At 40.2% G+C, this 27,763-nt stretch overlaps 2 protein-coding genes across 11 annotated transcripts in view; both read right to left on the reverse strand.

Annotated features, from left to right (window-relative positions):
• The window catches only part of MYLK3 (myosin light chain kinase 3), a 63,930-nt gene extending 36,740 nt beyond the window's left edge, over positions 1-27,190 (reverse strand). Inside the window, exons 1-3 of one of the 7 annotated variants that reach the window (XM_052797152.1) lie at positions 12,898-13,077; positions 11,868-12,003; positions 1,424-1,547 (exon numbers count right to left, since the gene is read on the reverse strand). In XM_052797152.1, the coding sequence (XP_052653112.1) occupies positions 1,424-1,432 (9 nt within the window). In that variant the 5' untranslated portion in view covers positions 1,433-1,547; positions 11,868-12,003; positions 12,898-13,077. Of the gene's footprint in view, positions 1-1,423; positions 1,548-3,860; positions 4,696-11,867; positions 13,078-19,781; positions 19,863-22,578; positions 22,679-27,085 lie in introns of those variants that run through there. The other 6 variants (XM_052797154.1, XM_052797149.1, XM_052797153.1 and 3 more) reach the window with 6 other exon arrangements.
• On the reverse strand, positions 13,320-27,191 carry C9H16orf87 (chromosome 9 C16orf87 homolog). 4 transcript variants are annotated; one of them, XM_052797163.1, is made up of 4 exons: positions 27,086-27,191; positions 22,579-22,675; positions 19,782-19,964; positions 13,320-13,786 (listed from the first exon to the last, which is right to left on the reverse strand). In XM_052797163.1, the coding sequence occupies exons 1-4, from the start codon at positions 27,149-27,151 to the stop codon at positions 13,668-13,670; spliced, it is 465 nt and encodes a 154-aa protein (XP_052653123.1). In that variant the 5' UTR covers positions 27,152-27,191; the 3' UTR covers positions 13,320-13,667. The 4 variants fall into 4 exon arrangements, with proteins under 4 accessions (XP_052653123.1, XP_052653124.1, XP_052653122.1 ...); XM_052797162.1 differs by lacking the exon at positions 13,320-13,786 and adding an exon at positions 14,701-14,902; XM_052797161.1 differs by lacking the exon at positions 13,320-13,786 and adding an exon at positions 17,955-19,456.
• Positions 27,192-27,763: the final 572 nt, after the last annotated feature.

The following is a 27,763-nucleotide window of genomic DNA, read 5'->3' on the forward strand; positions in this document are numbered from 1 at the left end:
CCTTACCGTAAATCTCTTTGTGTAATCAGAAACACAAAATCCTCCCATGCTCAAACAAAGGGATCTGTGCAGGGAAGATTCTTGATATAAAGTTCCCATCCTGTTTGGCCTGTATGGTGGTCACCCAGGTAGCCTGCAGCCTTTTACTGAATAAAGCCGCGCAGCCTCCCTGGATCTTGCTAGAAGTCTGCTTGTGTGATAAACTAGGCATTTCATCTTATCTAACACTACACCAGGCATTTCAATCATTTCAATTCCTTATCAGCAGTACTAAGTTCTATCCTTATCCCAGCAGCTCACTTCCTGAAATTATTGATAACAGCTACTGTAAGGCACAGAAACAACAGAAGATGACAGCCAAATCTCTTGAGTCACTGAAGAGTCCCTTCTTCGCATTTCTCTGTTCCTTAGCTTATTTTTGCCCTATTTAACTTTGCTTTAGCTGTAACTTAGGGACAGCATGTTTGCTTCAGCCAAGCAGTGACAAGACTGTCATTTATCTGACTGCTGTTCTTTTTTTCAGTGACACTGATTACTGCTGCAGGAAATTTGCTTTAATGTAACATGATTATTATACATTTGGGCATTTCTTTTATTTCCAGTTTCTTAATCATAGGAACAGAGTGAACAAAAGAATGGACAAAAAAGGACAAATACTCATCCTCTATCAGAATTCACATACCTATTTATGCCTTCAAGCACTGTTTCTACAGTCTGATGCTATGCACATAGAGCCATTCACTTCAGTCTGTAAAATACCTCAAACAAAAGTACTTACACAAGTGTATGTGTACATGTCCATGAAGTCCATGTAGGCATATTTGTGAAGCCCGAGATTTAGAATATTTTAATTTTTTTTTCCACCTACACAGTTAGATTAATAAGCAGCCATAATACACCCAATCGATGTTCCTCCTCACGCATTTGGTCCTCAACTAATCAATTCCTTTTTATTTTGCCCTGTGAAAATACATATCTTTTTTATTGAGTTCTTACCTATAAGATTGTGTCAGTGGAGTACAAATATGCAAAGGCAACAGATACCAAGATGCTGGGTGACCTAAGAAAGAAGGTAAGTTCTGGAGAAGTAGAAGCAAATCTGCTTTCAATTTTCATCTGTGCTATGCCTTCCTTTCCCACTCTGCCAACAAGCTGCAGTAGAATTATCTCTCATTATTAGCTACCAGTGATCTAACATTAACCTGAATCACATCAGGCATGGGTATACAAAATGACAGCCACTCACTGTGGACCAGCGGCCTTTGAGCAGATGGACAAGCACCTCAGACAGCAGTATCTGGGCTTAGCATGGGCCACGTCTTCACTGCTTAAATCAAAACAGAAGTGTGTTTTACCACAGGATGAGTGCACATGCACTCTCCCCTAAAATAATCAAGCAAGCAATGGAGATAAGATACTGTACCTTTATCATTACGATCTAAGATATGTCAGGTCCAGAAGTGTGGGTATAGATCTGGCTACCCCTCTCACAGCAAAAACGAGTGCTTTGTCTCCACTTGGGTCTGTACAGCAAGATAACCAATATGCTGTTAAAAAAACAAAATAAAACCAATGTGAGTACAGATGAAACCAGTGAATTAAGGTGAATGAGGAACTCTCGCAGGGCAAAAGCCAGGGAGGAGATGGCCATGCCTGCTACGCTGCAAGTACTTTTTTACTGCCCAGCAGGGAACATTTTTCAGCCATTCAACAAACAAGTGAAAAGGCCAGGGATTGCCTGGGGTACAGGATGATTTGACCACAGCTCATAGAGGTAGGATAGTTCTACCAAAAGGTCAGTAGTCTAACATCCTGGTAAAGGGACATAGGCAACCTGAGGCTGCCTGAGATGCTGGACTTAGACCTCCAGAAATGGGAGGCCAGTCTCAACTGCCAGACTCCTGCATAATTTCTAACTCAGTCTCTGTGCCTTGGCTTTTCCACCTGTAAAACTGAGTTAAACTCTTCCCAGCTCACAGAATATTTTCAGAGCTTTAGAATCTGTTATTACTATTCCCCCCTTTAAAAGGCAAAACCAACCCATAAATCCTAGGTCAAAACTGCCTCAAAAATTTTAAGATGCATCGGCTAGCTCCATATAGTGGTACAGGAAAACTGGTGTCTTCTGAGCAGTAAGCAGTGAGACTGCTACTGAGCCATTTTGCCTGGATAGGGTAAGACTTTTGCAGGTTTGTGGCAGCACCTCAAACAGTATTCCTGGCATTTGCACAAGGAACACTATCCAGCCACTCTCAGTGGGAGAGGAGACTACCCACATGGGCATCAAGCTCTTGAACACAGCCTTAAGCTTTTTTATTCACATGTAACTGATCATATGAATTAAAGACCCCTATTCCAGATCCTAAGAAAACAACAAATACTACAGCTATTCAAAAGGCGTAGTGCTTAGTAGATGAGTCAGGAGATCCCTAGACCCAGGGGACAAAAAAAGTGTTTTTAATACATTTGTGACTTATTCCAATAGCACAAATAATCATGTTGTTACTCCAGATTTAATAAAGAGACGCTATTACTTAATGTGGCAGCAGAGGCATGTACAGTATGTAAGCACCATGCCACGGGGGAAAGCTTGCATGACAAAGAGAATCCTTTAGGAAATTTGGCAAGCACTCCGGAACAAGCAATGCTCAGCTTGCGACCTTCCATTAGCAGTTCTAAATACAGAACTGTAGTGTAAAACAACACCTTCCTGCAGTATTTTCATTAATTAATACTAAGAATATAATTATTATGATGATGAGCTTCACTGATTTTGCTTTTTCTCCATTTTAGCTTCTGAAAAAAGTAAATTTGGAGCTTTTCTCTCCCCCATTTTCATTCCAGATCTTATGATGCCGATTCTGGACTGTGTTTTCAGAAGAGTATTAAAATCAACAAATCAGTAGCAACTATCTAACATCCAATCCACAAGGAAACAGTCCACTTTTCACAAAGTTCAATGTATTGCTGTGGATAGAAAACAGGCAATGGACACAGGACTACATTTTCTTTAGTACTAGAGAAAAGTCTAGTGGATTTTAGTTACAAGGAAAAACAGAGTTTGGTGCCTTGCCCTAAAATACTAAAACCTAGAGACAAGGAAGGTGCTCACTTTGAGTATAGGTATTACAGTAGAGGCTTTGTAGATGTCACAAGACATCATTTACTTACAGAATAAATGCAAAGCTTTTACAAAAATCATGCAAGTAACACCAAACAAATGAAATCAAGATCAAGGTTAATACTTTAGCTTTTAAAGCAACTCTTTGAATCTGCTATACTTAAGGCTCCAAAACTCCTCTTTCAAACCAAGAGGTGTTTGACAGCTAAATCAGTGCATTTGGAGCAAAGACCAAGAAAAGGAAAAAGGTAATGTTAAGAGGCTATTAATTATTACTAGCTTTCCCAGCCAGCTGCTGACAGATATGCCAATTCCTGCACTATCTACAGAGTAAAATGAAGGGGCTCAGCATTTTTGAGATGACTTCTCTCATCTCCCAGCACCAGACTCCGTGAATTATAAGGAGGTGCATTGCTCCACAAACACATCCCATTTTCAGGGAATTTAAACAACATTCCTTAGCTGAAACTGTTAAAATAGTAGTTAATACTGAGTATCTTCCTTCCTGAAAATAAATAAGGAGAAGCTTTAGTCCCTTGGCACACTTCTTTCAGGCACACTTAAGAGTTACTAAGTTACTTAAGTATTTTTGAGCCTTTTTGTCATTAATAATCAGGGACCAGGAGCTGCTAACACTGATGTCACCCAGTTTAACTCATCACGACTACGCCCAAAACATCTAATGGAAGGTTCACAGTTCTCTTCCAAAAGGGATTTCCAAACTCTACCAGTAACTTACCCTTTCATTACCCTTCCATCCATGCAACAAGCTAGAACTGAATGCCAGCATACAGGAGTGTTCCCAGGGAAATGCACGCAGAATCAGCAGGCACAGTATTGATACCAGAAATGTTCAAGTACCCTTCTGTATTTGATCAGGACAAGTATTCAGGAGTCTGTGAAGACTTAGACTGATGAGGCGTTTTCTAAGAGCAGTCAATTCCTGGTTGTCTCTGTGCCAGTATCAGCACATTTCTAGAGCTGCTCCACTCACAATAGATTAGTATTAAAGGCCAGGTCTGAAAGCCTCCCCACCTCATTAATATGCATTTTATATTTTAAATCCCATTTACATGAAGACTCATCCCTAAGGCTAGAAGCCTCATAAATTATGTTCCATTTTTAAACCTGCAGTATTCACTCTCATTGTTTCAGAAGGAAAACACTAGCAGAGACAGCTTTAGGCAGGCTGCTTTTGTTTAAAAGAACAATATCTAAAGCCTTCCTTTAACTTCATTAGCCCACAAAGATTTGCACTAGAACAAATCCTGCCTGCAAAGCACAAAAACAACCGTCAGCAGATTTTCATTCTTTCATTATTCTGCTTTTGTTTCAGCTGCCAAAGCGGGTGGGTATAACATCTGCAGCTGAATAAACTCACAAAAAGCAACTTACCTAGTGAACACTTCAAAAACAGCCTACAATCACCATAAAAACAAATTAAAAGAGACAAAGTGACTCAGTATCTGCTTCATCTCCTGGCAAGCATGGGTAGATGATTTCACATTCAAAGCATACCACATCACATATCAAACCTGGCTTTGATGGTCATAAAAAATGTCCAAAGAAGAACAGATTCAAGCCTTCTCTATAAGGATGAGGGCCAATTTTTGGATAGTAGTCTTTTACTTCTGTATAGCACAGAGCCTTGTTACACAGGTCAACCCTACAGGCAGCAACAAACAAGTTTGGGATGCTGAGGCAGACAGCACCTGCACCCTTCTAGTCTCCAGCAGTGAAGGAATGAACAGCAAAAGGAAAAAGTAAGATGACTTTTTCTGGTTTTACCTCATTCTCCTTTACAAAGCATTTTTTGTAATACAGATTTACTGTTCAACAGCCTGTCAGTTTTTAATGCAGAGAGGTAACCTTTTGCAAAAGCCTGAAACCAAAAGAATTTGACATCATTCCTCCACTTGCCCTCAAAAAAGCCTACAGTAGTGAGAAGAGCAAATCAAGCATGTTTCCCAGAAGGTGGGATGAGTAGGCTGTCACTTGCATTGGATAGATTTTTATCAAGCTTCACACACACACTATTCTGTACTTTTTATAAAGGATTAACTCATACTTTCTTGCCCACTCTGAGGCAGCCACAAAGCATAGTAAGTAATTACCACCTCTCATTTCAATGGTCCATTAACTAAAGAAGACATCACTTCTATGAGTAAGCCACATAAAGTACACACACAGCACCAAAATTCTGTGTCCAATGAACATACATGCAGAAGTCAGATTTATAGAATCCTTTACATTTGCGTTTGAAATTCAGAGGTATATTTTAGATAAATTTTAAATTCAGCAGTCTGGATTGCTGACTTTTTTTTTTTCCTCTCTTTAAATCGTGTCCACTAACTAGGTTCATTTTAGTCCTCAAAAGCCTTCTTTACAAGATGTTTCCTCATTTTGAATCAGCTCTGAAAAACAAGGATTAACAGTCTCAATTCCCCTCCCAGTGGTGGTAGGGGATCTTGTTCATCTTCCACATCGTGTCTGAATCTGTTTCCCGCAAGAAAAGCCCAGTAAACTCACAACTAAGGATAGAGATGGGGAAGCCCAAACACCACAGGAAGAAAAGAATATAGCCTCTGGAGAATTCATTTCTCAAACCACCTATTTTTAGGTAAAAAGAAACTGCTCAACTCTGAGAAAAGCTTGAGTAGCAGTATCCTTACTCCTCCTACAAACACATCACCTCTCCAGTCACCTCTCCCTTGTTTGCCAAATTGCCCTGCTTCTCCTCACATCTCCAGAAATCTGAAACACATCCATTGCTTTCTCCACCATGTCTCTCTCCCAACATACTCATCTTCAATTCTCACCATTATACCCTTCTCCATTCTCCAGCTAAGTCTAGTTTTTCTTTTTTCTACCCTCACCATTCCTAGCTTGGTCACTCTGCTCTCTGCCTCCTTCTCATGTCTGGAGCGAACCACAATCACCTTCCTCCCTTTGCTATGTAAGGAAACTCCACTGCAGCTATAACACTGGCTAATAAAGAAAACCGCATGCCTGAAATCCCAGAAATTGAGATTAATGTATTCATCATACAATAACAGTCTGCCAGGGGCCTTTTAAGTCATTGTGCTTTTGACTATTACTGCAGTCGTAAAGAGCATAAGCTGTCAAAAACCCCTTAAGATATCACAGCTTGATCAGCAAAGAAGCAGTAGTAAATCAACAAGCAGCAAACAACAATCTCAGAAATAATTTATCTAGTATAATCTCAACCCACCTGTTAGTCTCACAAAATATTTATGTATCATTTTTGTGACTTTCTCAGATTGCCCATGTTCAAATAATTAATCTTCTTGCTTCCCAGGGATGTATTTGTAACACAGGCATTCAAAAATAGAACACGTCCCCTGCTCTTTTCCATTTGCTGTATTTCAATTTTTGATCTTTCTATAGTTGGTAGGAGTCGGGTTCTGTTCATTTTGTTTTCAAGTTTTGTAATACATTAACAATCTAATAAAGATTTTAAAAGACAAAACATTTTAAGACGTATTTTCCTATATACTATTGCCATCACTCTCAAAATCAAAACTGAACAGTATGTTTCCTCTTCCAAACTCTGCACTCCTTTAACCTTCTTTTTTTCCAGAACTACATTTAGATGCATACGCATGAGCTGTACATAAACATGAGCTTCACTGTTGCTAAGTAACTGTGTGCCAGTCAGTAGATAGCACTGTGAATGTTGTAAGCAACATCATACAAGTTGCTAAGTTCATAATTTGGTCAGCACTAAGAAATGTAAGCTAAATATTTTGGATGAGACTCTCAATCTTTTTAAAATGGGCATGTGCAACAATGAAAGAAAAATACCTTGAGAATTGATTAGTCTCGTAAGTAATCCTACATGCTGTGGGACATTGTTCCCCATCAGGACAGTTATGCTATTCTTCAGAATGCAGCTATTAGTATTTATCTAAATTAGGCTTTTTTCTCCATTTCCATTCAGCCCATTATTCACTGCTTTGAGGTACTATTTTCAAAACACTCCTCTATGTAAGTGTTAGAAAGACATTACATAATTTTAATTATTCAGTTAAACAGTTTGTTTTAAAAGTACCTTCTTGAAAACCTTTCATTGGATGTCAAGACCTGTCATTGTAAAAATATCCTAAGAGTAAATTCTAATGCTCATCGTCAAATCTTAGGATGGATTTGTCTGCTCAGCTTGGTAAGGAATTCTACTTAAAAAAAAAAAAAAAAAATTGTACAAGTCTTTAGTTTAATTTCTTCTTTTTCAACAGATTTAAGAGGTAAAACTACAAGATCAGGCTCTGAATCAGTACCTGGCTAAGACTCAATATATCTCAACCTCTTAAGCATTTCCTAACTTACTGTATCATTTTTCATTCTTTGGAATTGCTCTGTCTTAAAGAACAGAGACATTTGTTACTTTTTCAAGGTCACAGAAAGTAATCATTATCCTCCACTGTTTCAGAAAGCTAAAGTAAAAAGCAATTACACTTTAACCCTCATTCTACAGTAACACAGGTTCCTTAGTGAATTTAAAAAAAAATGAGCCTTGCATTTCTAACTTCATTCAAGGCTACACATCACCATTTCAGAGTTTTAATGTAGTCCTCCAGCTGACCATCTCATGCAAAATACACAGCTATTTTTTTCAAGAGTTTCTTACACTCGTGACTTTTCTTTTACTTCTGTCTTGTGTTCAAGACAAAACCTGTACTACCTTCAGGACACTCTGTGTGGTTTTACAAGACAGATTTAATACCTAGTGCACCTCTTATGCATGTTATGACAACACTAGATCTAAAAAGTCACAAACTATGCTGTTAAACTGTATCCCTTGACCTAAATAAAAATATTCTTTAATACATCAGAATTATTTTAATTTATTTGCCAAAGAAGTAAACTCCATCAATAAACATTTTCAAATACATTATAGACTACCGTGCAGTGCCAGTAAAATCAGTGTTCGGACTCAGTATCATTTATTCATTTTACTGCAAACCAGAACTCCTGGTTCACCTCCTGCTCCAGCTAGTTCAGTGACCTTAGATGAACACTTCTTTGCTTCTGTTGATGATCAGGACCTGGGGCCCAGACCACCGACACAGCGGACTCCAACTATGCATCTCATCATTATGCATGCTCACATGTGCATGTACACACATACAAACACACACGTTCTGTGCCACAACTTCTCCAAATAAAGCAACTCTGATCTCGATGTGAAGATTTTTCTTTATTAGCAAGATATTTTCAATAAAATATTCAAAAGCTGTTTATTCCAAGACAAAACAAAAACCACCGCGACTTCGAAAATTGCCAGACTATTGATGTTTGTACTCCTGGTATCTGGGAAACTCACTGTTCTTAACAGCATTTTACGGCCTTCAACACTGTCCAGGATTAAAAATAGTATTTATTTCTTAACACTTATGACAAAATTAAAGACTAAGTTATGACTGAGAGAAATAATGCATAGTAGGAGACTAAAAGCAGTAAACTAACTTTTATAAGATGGAGTTCAGGTTCTATGTACAAAGCTAAGAAGCACCAAAAAAGCAGCTTGTGGGGGGTGGGAGGAAGAAGAGGGAGGGGTACCTGACTTTTTCCTGGAGGATATGCTGCATGATGACTGACACCAAATGATTCATGAGAACCACGTTTTGCGCTTGAAACTAAACAACTTCTGTAAAAGCAGGTTTAGGTTTTCTTCTGGAGAAAAGAAGAAATACACAGATTTATCCATTTCCACTGCCTTCTGCCTAATCAATTTCTTGCTTCTTACTTAGACTCCACATCCCAATCAACAGCTAGCAGCTATGAGCAACCCTTTTTAAAGTAAGAGCAGAAAAAAATCCAATGAAAACACTCTAGTACATTGATTTACATATACTTTCAGTTCATTATGAATTCACAATATCTACTGAAATCATGCAGTCTATTTCTGCAGTGTCTGATCAACCACAAGGCAGCAAAATTGATCATCTTCATCTCAACAGAAAAACTGCTTAATCAGATACAACTTTGGAGCAGCCAGACTGTTAGAATTCTGTAACTACTAGTGAGTTTCACAAGTGACAGCCTAAAAAAAAAAAAAAAAAAAAAGGAAAAAAAATTATTCTACTACTACTTAGAGCTATCCTACCACCACTGCTACCTAAGCAGCAACCTCCAAAAAGGATAGGCAAATAACTGGGGAAAGCAACATCTTGAAATGCTATGGTTATATTCACTAGAGGTTATTTGCCAGAATCCACAGTGAAATAAAAAAATAGGAAGCTTACTACAAAACACTGATGACATTGTTAATCCTTTGAAGGATAAATTGCTTTTAGACGCACCTGAAGTGTTGGTTAAACTTGTTAACATTTGCTCTGCTGTATTTTCATAATAAGTGAGAAGTGAGGCACAACAGGAAATCTGTAGTATGAAACAGTTGGTACAGAGCACCCAACACCTGCTACAGGTAGCCCTGGTCCTGCAGACCAAGTACCCACTAACTGCTGAAGGACATCCTCAAGGTCAATTTTTTGTAAAAGGAATCTAATTCCTGCTCCCCAAGACCATTCCATGATGCAAACATAAGCACTGGAAGTATAGACTATCATGAGATTTGCTTGAAACACACACTCCTAATCCAAACAAAAACACTTGCATAGATGCACCCAGAGATGCAAAATAGGACACCAGCAATACCTGCACGTGTTCATGCATGCAGAGGAATCGTATTCTGGAAAACAGCAACCGAAAAAGGCTTAAACAAAACACTGGTTTAAGACAGCTCTCTGGTTACACTCTTTATTCACAGGTTATCAATACCTTAAAGGTTATCAGTATCTTAAAGAACAAAAGTCAAGCACCATGTCTTGTTAGGCAATAAGATACTAAGCATTCTTGATAGTACAGTCCAAAATACAAGGAAGAGACACTGTGCTGCTAGTAGCCTAGACAAATCAAAAACCAACCCAAAGACCTTGTTTGGGACCTGATATTTGAAGCAAATATCTCAATTCTCCTCTCCCTCTCTGTAAATCCTGCTGCCCATCCACAGGGTGATGATAATCTGCGAAGTATTGCCCAATACCTTGCCCCATTTTCAAGTTTTTTTAAAATCAACCATAACAGTATTAGAGTGAAAATAACAGGAAAATTACGGATGTCTGTAAAATCTGACCAATGAAAACTTACATATATAGCACTTCCAGGGGAGGTGAAGAAGAGCTTCCTTAAACCATTTGTTACTAAATTGCCAGTTGAAAGTTCAGAGTTCTCTGGTCTTGACAAATTATTCACCTCTACCAATTTTCACAGCTCAAGAGCTAACATCCCACACAACTGATGAAGACATCTACTTTCAGTGCAGATGGCCACTAACACCCATTAGCAGGATTTTAAGCTCCCATGTTAGATATGAGTGAGTGATGTTCTAAAGAAAAATAACATTTTAGTGTACTTTCATTGAAAACCGAATACTATACTCTTCTTAGTATCAATAGTAAGAATGCCTGAATAAACAGTAACTGTCTTTAGAACAAGGCTTCCATCTAGTGGCAGAATAGAGTAAATGCAAAGAAATCTCAAGAGAGAATTTGAACTGTGAACCTGCTTGATGGTCTGACATGATATTACACAGAGCTATAAACACTGGAAGCATAGTTCTTCAGAAAAAGGTAAAAGAAGTGGCAGAAAGGAGAACTTGCTAGATGGTGGTGTATAAACAGGCAGGGCTTAAAAACTTATACTGGAACTAGAGATTACCCCCAAAAAATTTTGCATAAGCAACTTCCTGAAGTGTCACCATATTTATTCTTGCTTCTTGGAAACTATGCCATTTCCAAGTAAGGCAGAGCTGCAGTACATAGAATTTTACTCTCTCATCCTTTAGCTGTCACTGGCTTTATTTTAGTTTTGCAGACCGAGAGCCGATACATTTTACAAATATAATCTACAATGATTTGCCACAGTATTTCATCCACTGATCATCTCTAACACACAAAGAACTCTTGAGATGCCATTATGTTGATGCCTATTTCATACAATGCAGACGCTTTCCAGTTCGGTCCCTGAATATGTTCCAAGAAATCTATGTCTTAGCATACCACAGCCACAGAGTTACCAGGCCTTTTGGAAGATGCTGAAGTGTCCTGTCTATATAGGAAAGAATGGTTTGTTTCTGGTTGGTGGCAAGAGAAAGTCAGGACTCTTGCTTTGCAAGATCCACTGGCAAAGAACCACTCTCTCCCTAGGATATTTTCAGGGCCACCTGCTTCCATCACAGCTTTCTTGAAGAAACTGGAAGCCAGCAGGGGAAGAAAAATAGCATGACAAGAAGTGGGAAAGAGCTGACAGCAGAGACCTGGGGAAGACAAAGGTAAGAAGTACGGAAATAGAACTCAACCACTGCTTCAAGAGAGTCTCCACCAATGAAGGAGAAAAAATGGCCTTGTGCTTTTGAGAACTACGAATGTATTTTTCAGTATTTATCAGAGAAGGCACAAATGTAAAAATCATAAGTTACTCACATCTCACAACATTAACTTCAGTCCTCTGAAGATAACTTCAATTCCATGTACAGGAGAAAGAAATAGATAAATGCAGGAATGCAGGTTAGAGTGCTGAACAGACTGCATTAGTAGTTCCCTTTGTCCCTTCTTAACACAGTAGATCACATTTCTAGCAACAGAAGCAACACAAACCTGACCATATCCTTAAGTTTTCAAAATCAGAACTTCCCTTTTGTCATTCTGACTTTAATTAAACTTACCATGCATACATATCCTCTATCCTTAAGAGTTACTCATCTGTCCTTACTACTGGTATCTGTGACAGGCTACAGTTCTGGAAAGCAGAAGTCTACATGATGTAGGGAAGTAGGTCTTGTGTTCGCAATTCCTCATTTACTGGAATAAAGACAAATGTATATTAGTGGTTTAAGTGCATTTCCACACCCATCCCTCTCATCCAGTGTTAAAAAGGACCCCAATTATTGCTCAGGAGTTAAGAATTTAAAAAAAAAAAAAAAAAATCACTTTCCATGTTTCCTGCTTCTGCTTACAAAGTTTGCATCTGATCAGTCCCTTGTGGCTTAACTCAAAACTATCATAGCTCCTTCCTTTAACCAATAACTAATAAACAGTCAGTATTTGATAGTCTAGCTCTGTTAATAAAAATCTCTGCTTCCGCTCAGAGATCAGTCCTATAGCAGAACCTCATTAGGTAATTCTCACTATCAAAGTAATACGATACTGAAAAGCATGAGTAATACTGAAGAAAAACTAAGACATTTAGTTGCATTCCCCTGCTTAGAAAAGGGTGAATGAAAGCTGACAAAAAGCTAGTATGTCAGATTTTATGAATGCGATTACCTCCTACACCTCCTCCCTCAGGATTTTACAGGGCTTGAGCATCTTTTTTTTTCCCTTGGTAAGACAAAACCCCCACATATTTACAAAAGCAAGAGTTTTGGCTCAGATTACACTACACCACTTTAACAAAGACTAACTTTGTTGAATGTCTTCCCCAAGCCTATTTCTACTGAAACAGCTCATTTTTGCGCACTCAGGTAGACTTTTGCTTTGGTATTTACAGTCAACAGTCCAAAGAAAATACTGCTAAGAATTACACTTTTAAAAGACAGACAAAAAAAGCTATTGAGAGTAAAAGGAATTAGCATAGCTTCATCTTTTGGAAATACCAGTAAGAAGATGCTAGCTGCAGATCTACATCTCTGACACCTGCTTCTCTCAGTCTCCAGTAAATGATGGGCCAAGAAAGAATACGGAAGAAGTACTTACCGGCTGGACAAAGCAGAAACCCAGCGAACAGCTGTTACAAAACAAGTGCTTAGCTCTCAAACTTCAGGAGTCTGACCCCAAAAAGTATGTGTTATTTTTAAAAAACAACTCCATAACAGGGAATAATTTTCTAGAGAGAATTCATAAACAATATGAAGTTGTCAAGCAGAATAACCCCCCAAAACGAAACCACTTTAATTTTCTTCCTATCAGAATTATATCACACCTGTTAAAAAAATGCAAATCTAAAGTCATCCCTAGGATGAATACCAGATTTCTAAGAGGTTTAAAACCAACACACCCTAAGTATCACAAATGTACTTAGTTCCCAGTTCAATAAAATATTTGAATACCAATTTATTAAAAAGTTATGTGAACTGTACATACGTAAACTGAAATATAGCTGAAAAATCTGAAATATATAATTTTAAAGGAAAATCATTTATTTCTGAAAATATTTAAAATATTGCATTTCTGGCAGCGAATTTAAAAGAAGTGCTCTGGAATGGGTGCAGTCTCTCTGTGCATTTGTCTAGCATTTGTCTTCAAGGCGTAAAACATATGTTTTCTGATTTTTCATAGTACAATCTTGTGAACACTTTCTTTCTGACTTGTAGAGACATAATTCAATTTCCAAGAACAGCAGCAGAATTTTAACAGGAAATGCTATGGTCCTTGTCGGTGCAGACAACACACTTTCCGAGAGTCCACAACACCTTGGAAATATGCTAGCCATTCTGCATATAAATGCAGCAGATTGTGTTTACAAATTACAGAATAAGTCTTTGATTGATAATTTTTCTGTTTATTTCCGCCAAGGCCACTGAAAATACGAAGGCCTTTTCATCTGAAAGGTTAGCATACATGTCAACTTCCTTTTCTTGTTTCTCTGTAGAAGAAAAAAAAGTCACTATTAGAAGCTTTTTCCATTATCTGAAGTTAATGCAAGCTACATAGTAGTTAATAAATTATGTGGAATGGAGTACTGGAATTTGAAAGAAGTCAGACAATCAACTCCTATGCAGGGAGGGATTGAGAGAAAGGAGGAAGGAATGGAAGCACACAAAGTTGCTAGAAGAATCACAGAATTAGTCATCCAAAAGCATGACTGAATTTCTGTTCTTTAATGATGAAGAAAGAATGAGTCATTAACATTATATTGATTCCTGACACAAACGAGTATTCAAGTGTTCCTCCATTTTTTTAGGTTTTTTTTTTGCTTTTACACAAACATCTCCCATCCTAGAAAACAAAGTTATTTTACAATATCCTCATTAAACACAATATTTGTCTGCCTGTTTTACATCTAAGTAACAGAAACCCAAGAGTTTTATTAGTGTCCAAGACCAAAGAACAGATACATGGCAGAAGTCAGGTTCCAAATTTGTCACCATGAACATTTCTGGACTTTCTATACTGCAGACTTTAAATCTTATCCCAGATATAGAACAGTGCTAACACCTCAGTGAGCAAGTGAAAGCCTCTGAATTCCCTCTGCTGGCTGGATGTTGGCTTGTTTCAATGCTACAGACACACGACAGCAAGCTATCAAAAAGTTTCCATACTGCAGTGCTCAAGTACGCTAAGTTACACTATAGCATGTGACAAAACTCATCGAATAGTATGATTTCATAAATACCACTTTCATAAATACCACTTATTCCAGATCATGACTATCTATATCCCAGTTTAGCTAGCCATGTGTAGCTGACACAACTCATTAAGAAAAAAGAACCAAAACCACACCAACAACAAAAAACCAGCTTTTTGTCAACAGAAGACCAGGCCTCTAGACACAAAGAAGAGAGAAATACACATAGAGCTTTAAGGTTGGTGTCTAGCTGTGGAACTCCATCTCTAAACCAAGTTCCACAGTGGCCTGGACTAATTTACAATCACAACATAACACTCACCTGACAGACCCCTCTGTCTTATTAACACAGACACACATGTGCACACTCTTTTTGCCCACAGCACGCTCTGGCAGACAGCTCCACCAAGACACCTAAATCAGCAATGGGTAAGTGAAAGACAAAGCAGCATTGGAAAATAATGGAAAGCACCATATGGAAAAAAGATCCCAGCATCTCCTATCTCCACCTACTCACACAGTTATTCCTTCAGTGGGTCCACATTCATAACAACATTTTTAGATTTGGCTTCACATCTGTGTTACAGCTATGGACACCATTCCAACAGACTGCCTTCTCTGTGAAGTCAAGTGCTTGCCTTAAACAACTAAGTGGGAGAAACTGAAAAAAACCTTTACCACTGTGTTCTGATTTAATACTGATATAGAAACACACAGAAACAAAACCATATGCTTAAAGATTTCTAGACAACTTAATCACACACAAGCTCACCTTTCCCTACAAGTAAAACTGCTTAGTGAGGAGCCTGGACATACAAAGATGCATCAGTTTTTAATCTGAAAACAAGAAATTTGCTTAGCTAAATAAGACAAATCAAAGCATGTTTGATATTTGGAACATAAGTGATTTCTGCTGGCTCCCTGGCTACACAAAACAATATTCTCTAGTGTACTGAGCTTGAAATGAAAGCTAAGAAACTGAGTTTCACTGCAAGTCCTACCGTGTATTCAAGACAAGTCAGTTTCTGTATGTACACTCAGTCTGGGTTGTTCCACTTCCTCCCTCCCACCATTTACAAATTAACAATGCTGGGAGTTGTTCTGAGCACAGACACCACACGCACTGGTTATTCCACATTAATCTTTTCTATTTTTCTATCTAAACACCTCTCCTTTTTTCATACTTCCTGATCCAAACAAATCCAGCCACCACCTGAATATGTCAGCACCCAGCAAAATTAAAAATACTTCCCCCCCCCGCCCCCCCCAGTTACAGTTAACAGATTGTAGACTTCTTAGCACAAAAAAAAAAATTGTCAAGTTTCCCTTCCCCCCCATCCTCCCAAAGTACTGGCTTGTTCTGAGACTTCAGCTTTAAACAATTCAAATCTTGATATCAAACAGTATCACAGATTAACACATGTTTACAAGCTTTATGTGTTCTTAAGTTCACTTAGTTCTCGTCTAACTAATGAAGAGAAGAGCTTGCACCTGCATGACATTTCATCATATGCTACTCATAGGACACCATGGTTTCTACAGACACTATTAAAACTTTCCGCTTCAGTCTTATCTGAAAGTAGTTCTGACTCATTTCTCTATTATTAGCAAAAGACTGTCTTACAGAATCACAATACCATTTTTGTAAGACATTAAAAATACTAAGTCTTTTGCTATACAACTAAAAGGCTATTTAGGCGAAGATATTTAGTCTTTCTGGAGCATGTCTCACATCCTCAGATCTCCTGCAACCCACTAGACCCACAGCCCTTAAAATAGTGATTATGTATAAATCAAATATGGACCCTCCCTCCCCTCACAAATTTTGTATTGATTCAAAATCCAAAGTTCTGTGATTCACTATCCAAGACAGGAAGTTACTTCAAATGTGCACATTGGGCAACCAAATGTATACATAATACAGGCAGAAATTACTGGAAAAGGAAAACTTGGGTCCAGAAATTTAATTCAGTTTAAGTTTTATCAGGGTACTGAACTGTATATATCTTTATAAAGATTCATCCCTTGTTAAGTATCAAGTACGTTTTAGTAAGACAACAGGCCACTCTTAGTGAGTCTCACATGATGGTAACCTCTTTCAGAATAACCAATACCACTTCCTCCTGCATATGAGGGGGTTTTTGTTTGTTTTAATATAATCAAGGTTGTTAACTAGATAACAAGGCAGCCTGGGAACCAGTCTAGCTGTGTATCAGAGTCCCACACAGTAAAATAAAAAACATACCACCACAACAAAATCAGAATGACATTATTATGAAGTTTTTTTATTTTCAAAATATATTGCAGCATTTCTGACCAAGAAATTAAGCAACAATTTTGACAAGCCAAGCCTGCAGGGAGAAGCTCCTACTTTCCAGAGCCATCACATGGCTCTGAAACACGTGATAGGCATATTCTCTGGGCCCCAGCACTCTGCCATATCCCCTCAATCTACATCAGCTTCCTCTTTCCTCCCCCTCCATTCCTTTTTATTAAATCTGCAGAAAAAATAGCTTATTTTAAAAAGCCCTTTTCCTTCTCCTATTCTTCTTAACTGCTGTTGAATGCTGCAGCTCTTTGCTCTAACATGAGCCAGTCACGAAGGATACAAAAGAACTAGTCAAAGGCACAGACATAACTGGGAAGAAGCACACTATGTATGAAAGAGCATGACAAGCTAGGAAGCAAAGCTATAGATGTCATGGGTGTCTTTAGGAAGAAAATTTTCACAGCTGGGTGGTCTTCAGATGGACAGATTATCTGCTTTTGCACACTATTATTATTCAGGTATTCTCTGTCCTCCTGTTTTTCCACCCACAAATACATTAGGCATTGCAGAAACCTAAGAGGCACCAAATATTTGACAGCTTTGCAAGCAGTGGCCTCTTTTCAAGTCTTTTGGGGGAAAGAAGAGTAGCACAATCTCTAGTGGCAACTAACATATACCCAAAATATCCTAGAAATATACAATAGGCAAGGAAATAAGACGCATAAAGTCTAACACTAAGCTAATGTCTTGGACTCCAGAGCTGACTTTCAACTCTACGCAGATTGATACAAGGACTAACAATGAGTCATATGAAAATCACCTTAATTGTAATAGAAGAATTAAAGTTGCTTAATATGCTTGTACGCAAACACCACTATCAAGCAACAGGTTTGGTAAAGGAAGAATATTTCTAAAATTCCCACTAATTACTCCACACGTAGTAGTTAGGCCAATTTTATAAGCCATTTGAAAAGGGAAAAGTCAATGTTAACTTGTTTTATAGTAATTACTTACAAAATGATGAGTTCTCTGCTGAATTTATTTTTATAGGTGTGACAGCCATATGTCTCAACTTTTTTTTTTTTTTTTTAAATCTGCCCAATAACCACCACAGTTGTCTACACGCATTACGGTCTGACATAACCAGAAATAAGTCAGAAGTAAGAAAATATCCTAAGCCCACTTATTCCTAAACAATAAGGTGTGCTGCACTGGTGAGGAGCAAAGATAATTACAAATGAGTGTGAACCCAAGCTCTGTACCAGGTCTGCAGAAGAAGAGGTTGAAGAAGAAACAGTAGCAGTAGTCACAATACCAAGTAAAGGGGATGGTAAGACAGGACAAGAAGATGAAGGCAATCTTCTCAGATGAGATTCAACTTTAAAAAAAACACAACACCAAACATGACGAAAACAACACACCACACATGCACTCTTACGCAAAGATCTCACTGCATCCGTATTTCTAGTTTTCTACCTCAGAGCACTGGCATATTGTCACACTTCAGAGTATGCAGCAAGAGGTTAAAAACATTCAGCCTAGTTTTTGATAGGAAAACATGTTCTCTAAATATCCCTCATGCTTTCAAAATCTTGCTTTTTGGATACTATAAAACAAGCATTAAGAGAATGGATCTTTTCTTTTGATTGCTTAGATTGCTTTCCTCTATTTCAGGGGACAGGAAAGAAGATTTACATTTATAGGGCAACCCAACCAGCTTGCAGGAATTTTCAAACCAAAGCTGTGTGTGAACTAGACTGGCAGTAAAATGCCTAGAAATGATCCTATAGGTGCTAGACAAAGTTTAGCTTAGATCAGCAACAAATAGGGAAGCTCTGTATTCTGCAAAGCTACATATATCAATAATCCATATGTAACAGTGAAGAAATTAGATATTATAACTGTATTCCTATTACAGTAAAGCAATTACCATTCTGAAAACATACAGAAATCAAATTCCATCTCCTCTTTCCACAGCCAAAGCACTAAAACAACAACAAATCCCAATTCATACCTTTATAGGAAAGAAAATTTAAGAAGGACTAGATCTACATTAAACAGCAGAGACAACAAAATTGGTTTTGAAGAGTTACAAGTTAAAGGAACTCACTTTGCAACACAGATTAACACCCATTTTTTGTTAACAAATAAGGAGGCAGGGAAAAACATAATTGCATTTCTGAATTATGCTATAAGGTATGCTTGAAGGATTCAGTAGTTTTAAGAACAAGATCTTCCGAATACTTATATGAAGTCTTGTTCTTCCCCTCCTACCTGCCTTCCAGCCTTTTTAAGTCCATGCTAAGTTTTGGATTCATTATTCAGGCCTTAAATTAATATCTCCAAAACCCACAGATAGCAAATGCAGTGTCAACATGCTCTTAAAAAAAAATAGGAATCCTAAGTGATAGTCACATACTTGAAGGGCTCCAAAATTACTCTAGTGCATGTAACAGTCTCTTTATTGTATAAAGATTAAAAACAGCAGGTCACCAAGGAACCTTAATAAGCAAGGAGGCATTCTTTCCTCTAGAGTATTATTCCATAGAAACATGGGACAAAAATTCAGGTCATAGTAGTGACTCAAGGTGCCCTTTTTACTTTGGCTCTCCAAAAGGTTTCAAGGAACTTTTTAAGCAATCCGGTCATCCTAATCACTCTCTGACACTGCTTGTCCTTGTGATATAGAGCAGCAGTACCTCAAAAAAACCCAACCAAACCAAACCAAAAAACCTACTAAGCACTACAGTCCAATCGCTTTCAACCTACATGTTGAAACTTGATATGGTGGCTAAAAATACAGACTTAGTTCTTTGTAGTTAGTTCTAATCAGACACTGAAAAAAAACCATAAAACCAGAGGCCTCTACAGGTGTGAAACAGTCCCTTCCCCATATTAAGATAACGGGTATTGGCTGAACTAGTCCAGTTACTTAAATGGTTTGAGTGGTATAAAGGTTTATTGATAAAAAAAGTCTTCATACAAAAAGTAAACCCAATGAACGTATTCCTCCAGTTCTCATACCTCTTTCTTCCTCATGCTTTTTGGCTGAGGCACTCTTAGGTCTTCCTCTTCCTCGTCTGCTATGATCTGAGTGGCTGTTAGACCTGGATCTTTTTCGGTTTTCTAAGTCTTTATTTACTGCAGAATTTATCTTCTCTCGCTTAACTCTCTCTGTCCGTCTCCTTTTGGCCTCACTCTTGTTTTCTGTGCAAATGAATAGAAATGGTATGATCTAAAGTTGTTTTCATCTTTGTTCTTAATTTACTCTTAGCGCTTACCCCGCCCAATCACCTTTTTTCTTTAAATCTCTTAGCAAAAGTAGTTAGATGTCTGTACCTTTACAGAACAATTACATCTGCACGATATCCATGCAGAAATTAAGGTGTCAGATCCAGAAAGACGCTTCACTTCTTGATTACAAGGATCAAGCCTTTAATTACTTCAAATGCATTCTGCAACATGAGACATCTGCTAGTATACAAAAAGTTCACCGTTTCCCACAATAAGATGGAAAAAACTTGTACAAATCACAGCCATCAAGACTGCCCATTGCATTTGTTTCCACTAGCCAAAAAAAAGAATTTTATCATATAGGCAAACAGCGAAGTACTTCATCATCTTTTGACATCAACAACAAAACCATTCCCACTGCTCTCACAAATTGAAATGCTGAATCAGTAAACACCACATTACATAGGACATGTGTGTCACCAAATCTAGCCTATGACAAGGCCTCATAACACTTAACGCTGAACGGCTGTACTGTTTTCCTACATACCAGAGTCAAAAAAAAAAGTATTTAGATGAGTTTCACCTGTAAGTATGAATTAATGAGCTTCAGTACTGGAAACAGTACAGTCGCCACAGTACACTATTCAACACAGAGTAGTTGCACATTTGCAAGGCTGGAGCACCATTCTGTAGTAGCTATATTGTGGAAAATACTGGAATATCATTTTCTTAAAGAAGGTGCAGTTACCTTATGAGCACAAGATAGACATACATGGTCTCCCACTATATCTTCCTGGGGAACTGGTTTCCTTTTGCTGCAGTTGTGCCATCAATCTTGTATAGACACAGGGTACAAACTGGACAGCAGGGTAACTTGTCACTAATATTAATACAAAAGCTATATTTCACAGTATCACAAAAAGGTTCAGGTATCAAGGGACCTCTGGAGACCAACCTGTCCCACCCCCTTGCTGAAGCAGGGCCACCTACAGCCTGTTGCCCAGGACCATGTCCAGATGGCTTTTGAGTATCTCCAAGGATGGAGACTCCACAACCTCTCTGGGCAACCTGTGCCAGTGTTCGGTCATTCTCACAGTAAAAAAGTGTTTCCTGATGTTTAGAGGGGACAGCCCATGTTTCAGTTTATGCCCACTGCCTCTTGTCCTGTCACTGGGCACCACTGAAAAGAGCCTAGCTCCATCTTCCTTACACCCTTCCTTCAGGTATTTATATACATTGATAAGATTCCTCTGAGCCTTCTCTTCTCGAGGCAGAACAGTCCCAGCTCTCTGTGACTTCCCTCAGAAGAAAGACGCTCTAGTCCCTTCATCATCTTCGTGGCCCTTCACTGGACTCCTCCAGTATGTCCGTGTGTCTCCTGTACTGGGGAGTCCAGAACCAGACACAGTACTCCAGGTGCAGCCTCTCCATTGCTGAATAGAGGGGAAGGATCTCCTCCCTCTACCTGCTGGCAATACTTTGCCTAACGCAGCCCAGAATTCTGTTAGTTGCCTTTGCCGCAAGGGCACACGTTCAACCTGCTGTTCACCAGGACCCCAGGTTCTTTCCTGCAAAGCTGCTTTTCCAGCAGGGTGGCCCCCAGCATGTATTTGTGCGTGAGGTTCTTCCTCCCCTGGCGCATTTCCTATGTACAAAGCTGAATTATACAAGAGCTCTGCTCTACCAGATCATGGCCTTCAGCTTCATTTGGTAACTACTTTATCAATAATCAGGAAGGGGGGAAAAAAAAAAAATTTACCAACACTTCCAAACTACCACAGACATTGCTTAACCTCCTCCACCTTGAAAGTTCAGTTATTTGGCATAATGTCATATAATTCCCACAAGCTGGTAAACTGCAAGTATCCTTCAAAATAGTGATACAAAATACAAAATGGAAGCTAGATGTAAGCCGAGTAGACAAATTTAAAAAGATCAGATACTTTTTTTTTTTTTTTTTTTTTAAAACATCTTCCCTGACAGGTGCTTGTTCTGACTAATTCCTACTAGGACTGGAGGAAGTCATAAAAATGAACACAAGGAGAATGTTAATCATGCCAGAATGCACATTCGACCAACTTCTTACTGTGCCCATCAACAACAACAGACAAACAAGTTAGACACAAAAAATACACTATTTTTTAATTTAACCCATGCAGAGAGAAGCAAGACCCACCTAGTTTTAGATTAAACATATGACCAGTTTTTACTTTCAGAAAACCCAGCTTCAATCAGCATGTACTATGAAATCCGATCCCTTTGACACCTGTAGACATTTAGCTTCAAAATAGGATTAACAGAAAGCTTTCTGTAAGGAGTTATTTTGCATAATGACCAATGTGTACAGCTAGAATATACACAGAATAAATGACATCACAAGTACAAACAAAGTAAGACTGAAAACGTCAGCTTTTTCCCCCCTCAAAATTCAAGAAAAATCAACATATTCAAAGTCTACCATGCACAAATTCAAGGGAAAGCAAACTGACAACAGCCATTTTACACAGAGAAGTAAAATACTCTATCCTTTGCCTCCAAGAAATAAGGGGAAAGAACTGTTGTCCCCTTCTTCCCATCTCTGTATTACCTGTGATGGGTGGTGATCTCTCAGCACGTTTAGCATGCAAGAGTTTTCGACTAATAAATATGTAGCCACAGGGACATGATTTACATGCAACAGGAACCTGGGAAAACAAAAGACAAATATTTCAGATCATTTCAAATTATGACAAAATCCCTGTCTGATGAAGAAAAAAACCTAGTAACTCACATTTTGCCCTCAGAGATACCTCTTCAAATTCAGTCTGTACTGCCAGCTATGGCCTGTACTATTCTACAATTTTACTTAAACGTAGTAAAACCAGGTTCTGCTGTGAATCACCCACCCAGCCTTTTCTTTATGCAGTTGTTGGAAATCAAGCTTGAAATGTACAGCTGTTGTGACCACTTTGTACTACCAATCCTTTTCCCCAGACTGTCAGGAAGTGGGTGGGGGAAAGCAGAGAGCTCTAAAGCAAGGGTGAATTAGAAGAGAAATACAATTTCTCTTCAGAGCTCTCAAACATCCCCAGTCAAATCAATCAGACATTCCCAGTTTTGCTTCCTTCATTTACTTTAAAAACAAAAAAATTTTTAAAGAAAAACTATGAGTTAAAACTGTCAGTACATTCTGAATACACCCACTTTTCAGAAGCAGTTGAAAGCAACTCCTTCAGAGAGCAGGAGCAGCTTTAAACAGGAGGCACAATAGAGCCCGAAGCAAAACAGATGCATTTGTACCACACTCTACAACAGCTCTGTAGACAAGGCCGGGTGGTTACAGAAGTACCTAGTTAATTCAAAATACAAATAACCTACCACAGCTAGTCAAAAGCTAACTGCAGGATGAAGAGTTTAAGAGACTATAGTGCCTCTCATGATCAACCAAGCAGTCAGGAGCAGTACGTTCCCCCAGCATAAGACAATTTAAATCAAGATGAGAGAACCTGGAAATGCCACACTTACATGAAAAATGACAAAAATCTTACCCTGAGCAATTAAAAAAAAAAGTGATGCTGATCAATTACAAACCTCATTACCTTCACTTTAAAAGATCTCAAAAGATCTTGGCTTTAAGTAGTAAGGAATACACCATATTGCTTTTATTAGGTTTAAGACTGAAAACACAAATCAAAGCAAGTTTAAACAGAGATCTGGAAGAGATTAACATAACACACATTAAAGTCAAGTCATGTTGAAGCACAACAGTGGGGGGAAAAAAAACAGGAGGTAATTTCTCAAATGTAATTCTTTAAGACAGGTCTCTACAAGTTTGCCAATATCCATGGAAACAAACAGGAGTACAGAACCGTGACTGCCTGCTCAATTTTACCGGACATGCAGAAGAACCAAGTTCCCATGTTCTACTGGCTGGGAAAAAACCTGCCAAAATAGTACCTGTATTTGTAAAGGGGAACTTAACTGCTACTGAGAATAAACAAATTATTTTGCTTTGTGTAGCACATTTTAACTCCTGTACCTCACCCTACAAACAGCTTACAGATAGATTTTTGACACAGGTTTTACCTAACTACAGACTTTTAAATTCCCTTTATGGAGACACTGACATAATAAAAACAATTCTAATCAAGGTTTATTGAACCTTAAAGCTCGGAATTTAGCAGACTTGTGTGCGCACTTATCTCCTTGTTCATATGTCAGTATAAGAGTACTAAAAAACACTATCTAGCAGACAGTTTGTCTGTATTGTTAAGATGATAAAGGAGTTCCATTTAAACCCATTTTTGAACACCTGGGTCTCTCCAATAATTACGTTTCCAGGCTCAACCTAAAAAAAAAATTTGGGGAAAACCACCCAAAGGGATTGGAGCAGACCCAATATTTTTCAATGAACTTAACTGTGCTTAACAGAACAATATTGTTCTTGTGTTGCAGGTTTGGCATGTAGGTGTGTGAGCCATTTGGGGAGGGTGGGGGATTAGGTGGGAAGGCACTTAGTCACTGAAACGTATCAGTTATCCTTTGAAGACCTTCACTGATAACATCCTGTAACGTAATTAAGGCAACATAGTCCTACAAACACTATTTTACTCTGTTTAACATTTTCCTAAGCAAGAAGAAATTGAGTTTCTCATACAAGAAAGTTTACCTGAAGCTAAATTAAGAAGTGATAATTATTTCTTCTGATTGACTGCAAGTACTTCAGGCTCCCTAGTTTAATGGGGCTGTGCTTTGGTTGTGAAAATATCATCAAAAACCTTCTTTTTTTTTTTTATTTTAAAAAAGTCTAAATGGCAACTACATATCATCTAAATTACAGCCGAAAAAGTTGAAAAGCCTAAGAAATGTTACTCAATATTACACTCCAATATTTGTGGCTGTCTAAATATTTCCATGCATGCCACTTCTAGCGAAGAAATCAGAAACAAATGCAAAGCCCTTGTTTATGGAGGAATTTAAGAAACACTAGTACAGGACACAACCACTTAAAGAGTCACACATGAGCTTCCCCACACTCTTGCAAAGGGCTGACTTGTACTGTGGGTTTTAGTTTCCTGTCCTCTCTCAAACATTTGGCACTGGAAAACAAGGTCCTATGAGCAATGCTTGTGCCAGGGCAGGACACATATGCATATTAATTCCATGTTAGCCACAGAAGAGTTGCCAACAGAAAATCTACATTGACATATGCATATCGTATGTTTTAAAGCACAGAACAAAGTGAAAGTTTTGGCATCAGCTTAAAAAGCCTATAATGTTTGCTTACTTGCTCTTCCTATTGTTGGTGGTTTGACATTCTCTAGTTTAAAAAAAAAAAAACCAAACCCCACCACCACTCTCATATTCAACTTCTCACTCATTTTAATTTCTTCTTTCACCAACTGAATAACCCCAACTTGGCACACAATTTTTTCTCAGAAATAGAATAGTACTTCAGTGACATGCTTAACATGAGCATTTGCAGTGGTTCATCTATTGCTTAAAACATGAAAGGATACCCCCCCCCCCCACAGCTCAACATTCCAAACTGTTCCAGGATGAGCAGTAACACTATAAAAACCATGCAAGTCAGAACAAATAAGACGACTTCTTTTTAATCTTTATAAGTAAAGAAAAAATGGCATGAGATTGGTTTTTTAAGTATAGCTAAACTAGTGTATACCAGTCAAGTTTCAGGATCCAGTAACAGAAACATGTTTCCCATGATTACATGTAAAAGCCTCTCCCCCTATCCTGAGCCCCACAGCAGCCTTCTGCAGTGCTGTGCTATTGTTCCAGCAGAGGAGCACCGCTGCAACGATCTGCCCTGTTTTTAATAGTAACATCATTACCAGGAAAAAGCCTAAATGAAGACAAGCTCGTAATATAGTAACAGTGAAAATCAGCTGCTGTTACTGTTTAAGCATAAGTAACTCCATATTGTACACATAACAAAACTGCAGCGAGACATAAACAACAGTTCACGTACACATTTGGACTACATGATAGGAATTGCGGTGAAGGTCTCAGTTTTGCCGTTTCTAAACTACTCCATGAGAAAACAACACAACTGAACGCTCTCCCGACTAACCTTAGGCACATTAGTCATCCAAAGGGCAAACTGCATTGTATAAATTACTAAGTTCATTACATTTTTAATAAATTACATAGTTACTAAACAATACTAGCACATAAACAATCAATTCCGCACGTCGCACAGAAGTCCTCCAGCGTAAGATAACTATTACGCTACCCTGCAAGAGGAACACGGTATTTAATCCACATTCCCAGCAGAAACTGCAAAGGCAACGATTATTTACTTCACATAAGTAAATTGCTTCGCAGTAGCACGGAGCCAGCTTGATTTTTTCCTGCCTCAAAACCAAGCAGCTCAGTCGACAGCGTCTTGCATCGATATCGCAAGCGCATAATCTGCAGCGGTGGGTATCGAGAAGCAACCACAACCGACACGCAGAGGAGAGAAAACAGGAAGCAAGGCTGTGTGCGCTAACGCGGGGAGCCGCTGGCCGGCCGGGGCACGGCACACAGCCCGGCGCCCCGGGAGGCGGAGGGCGGCTGCCGGCGGCCCCTGAACTCCGACCGGCGCGGCGAAAGGTCAGTGCGGGACAGCGCACACCCACCGTGCCGCACAGGGACGAGCCAAAAGGGGGTCGGCAGTGGCGCTCGTCCCCGAGGTGCTGCCGGAGAGGGACGGTGGCCCGGGGCGGTGAACACCAGAGCTGCGCTGAGGGAGCGGCTCCCGCAGCCCCGCCGCCGACCGCAGCCGAGCGGCCGGACCGCACCGACAGCCACGGGCCGCCGGCGGGGGCTGACGCCCACCTCCCCCAGTTCCGCCCGCGGTCCCCCCGTCCCTTCCTTCAGCCAGAGCCCCAGCGGCACGAGCACCTGTCCTCGCTGAGGTGGCCGGCGAGCCCTTCCGCCCCAGGGCGCCCGCCGGCCTGAGGACCGGCCAACCAGCCCCGCTCGCGGGCCGCCGGCTGGCGGGGCGGGCGCTCCTCTCGCTCACGGGGGCGCCGTTCTAACCCCGCGGCCACTAATCCCCCTTCCCCGGCGGGGACGGCCCTCGAGGGGAGCGGGCGCGGCAGACGCCTCACCTGCTGGTCGCACTCCGGGCAGGACTTGGTGGCCATCTTCACTTTCTTGGCCCTGCTCGAGGACATGCTCGCTGCTGCCGCCGCCGGAGCGCCGGCCGCCCCGCCCCGCGGCGGCCGGGGAGGGCGGGAGGAGAGGGCAGGGGCGCGGCGCCGGCCGGGGGCGCGCGGCCGGCACGAGCCTGCGCAGCCTCCGCGGGCCCCGCCCGCCCCCGGCGCGGCCCTCCGACAAAGGAGCCGCTCGCCCGCGTCGCTGCCGCCGGAGAAGCCCTGCCCACCCCGGCGACGGTGGAGCTGGGGCGGGGCGCCTGCGCGAGGAGCCGGCTCCGCCGCCGGATTGGCTGGGCGCCTCGCACGGCCGGGGCTGTGCGCGGTGGGCGGGCTCGGAGCCGTGTAACGGGCGGGCCGGTAACGGCTCCTCGCGCCCCCAGCGCCGGGGCTGAGGGGGAATCGGGGAGAGCCGGTGGCGGGGGAACCCCGGAGCTGTGGTGCCCGCCCCGAGCCCAAGCTCTCGCTGTCGCCTCGTCTCCGGCTCGATCGCCCCTCTCGGGTGTCTTCGGCGTGGCTGACAGCTGGGCAGCGCTCCACAAAAGCGAGCCGCTGCTTGGTCTTCGCGTGCCCGGCGTCTTCTGTTTAATTCGAGGCAGTAAGTGAGAGGGCAGCTCCTTTTTGCCTTCCCGC

This window comes from Harpia harpyja, chromosome 9 (assembly GCF_026419915.1).
Source record: "Harpia harpyja isolate bHarHar1 chromosome 9, bHarHar1 primary haplotype, whole genome shotgun sequence".
NCBI lineage: Eukaryota > Metazoa > Chordata > Aves > Accipitriformes > Accipitridae > Harpia > Harpia harpyja.

Bases quoted from the DNA above. Each gene is read 5' to 3' on its own strand.
- C9H16orf87 (XM_052797163.1), bottom strand. From the start codon at position 27,151: ATGTCCTCGAGCAGGGCCAAGAAAGTGAAGATGGCCACCAAGTCCTGC. The intron at 22,676-27,085 runs GTGAGGCGTCTG...TTGTTTTCCCAG, and splicing joins GCCCGGAGTGCGACCAGCAG to GTTCCTGTTGCATGTAAATC. The intron at 19,965-22,578 runs GTAATACAGAGA...TCATTTGCACAG, and splicing joins GAGATCACCACCCATCACAG to AAAACAAGAGTGAGGCCAAA.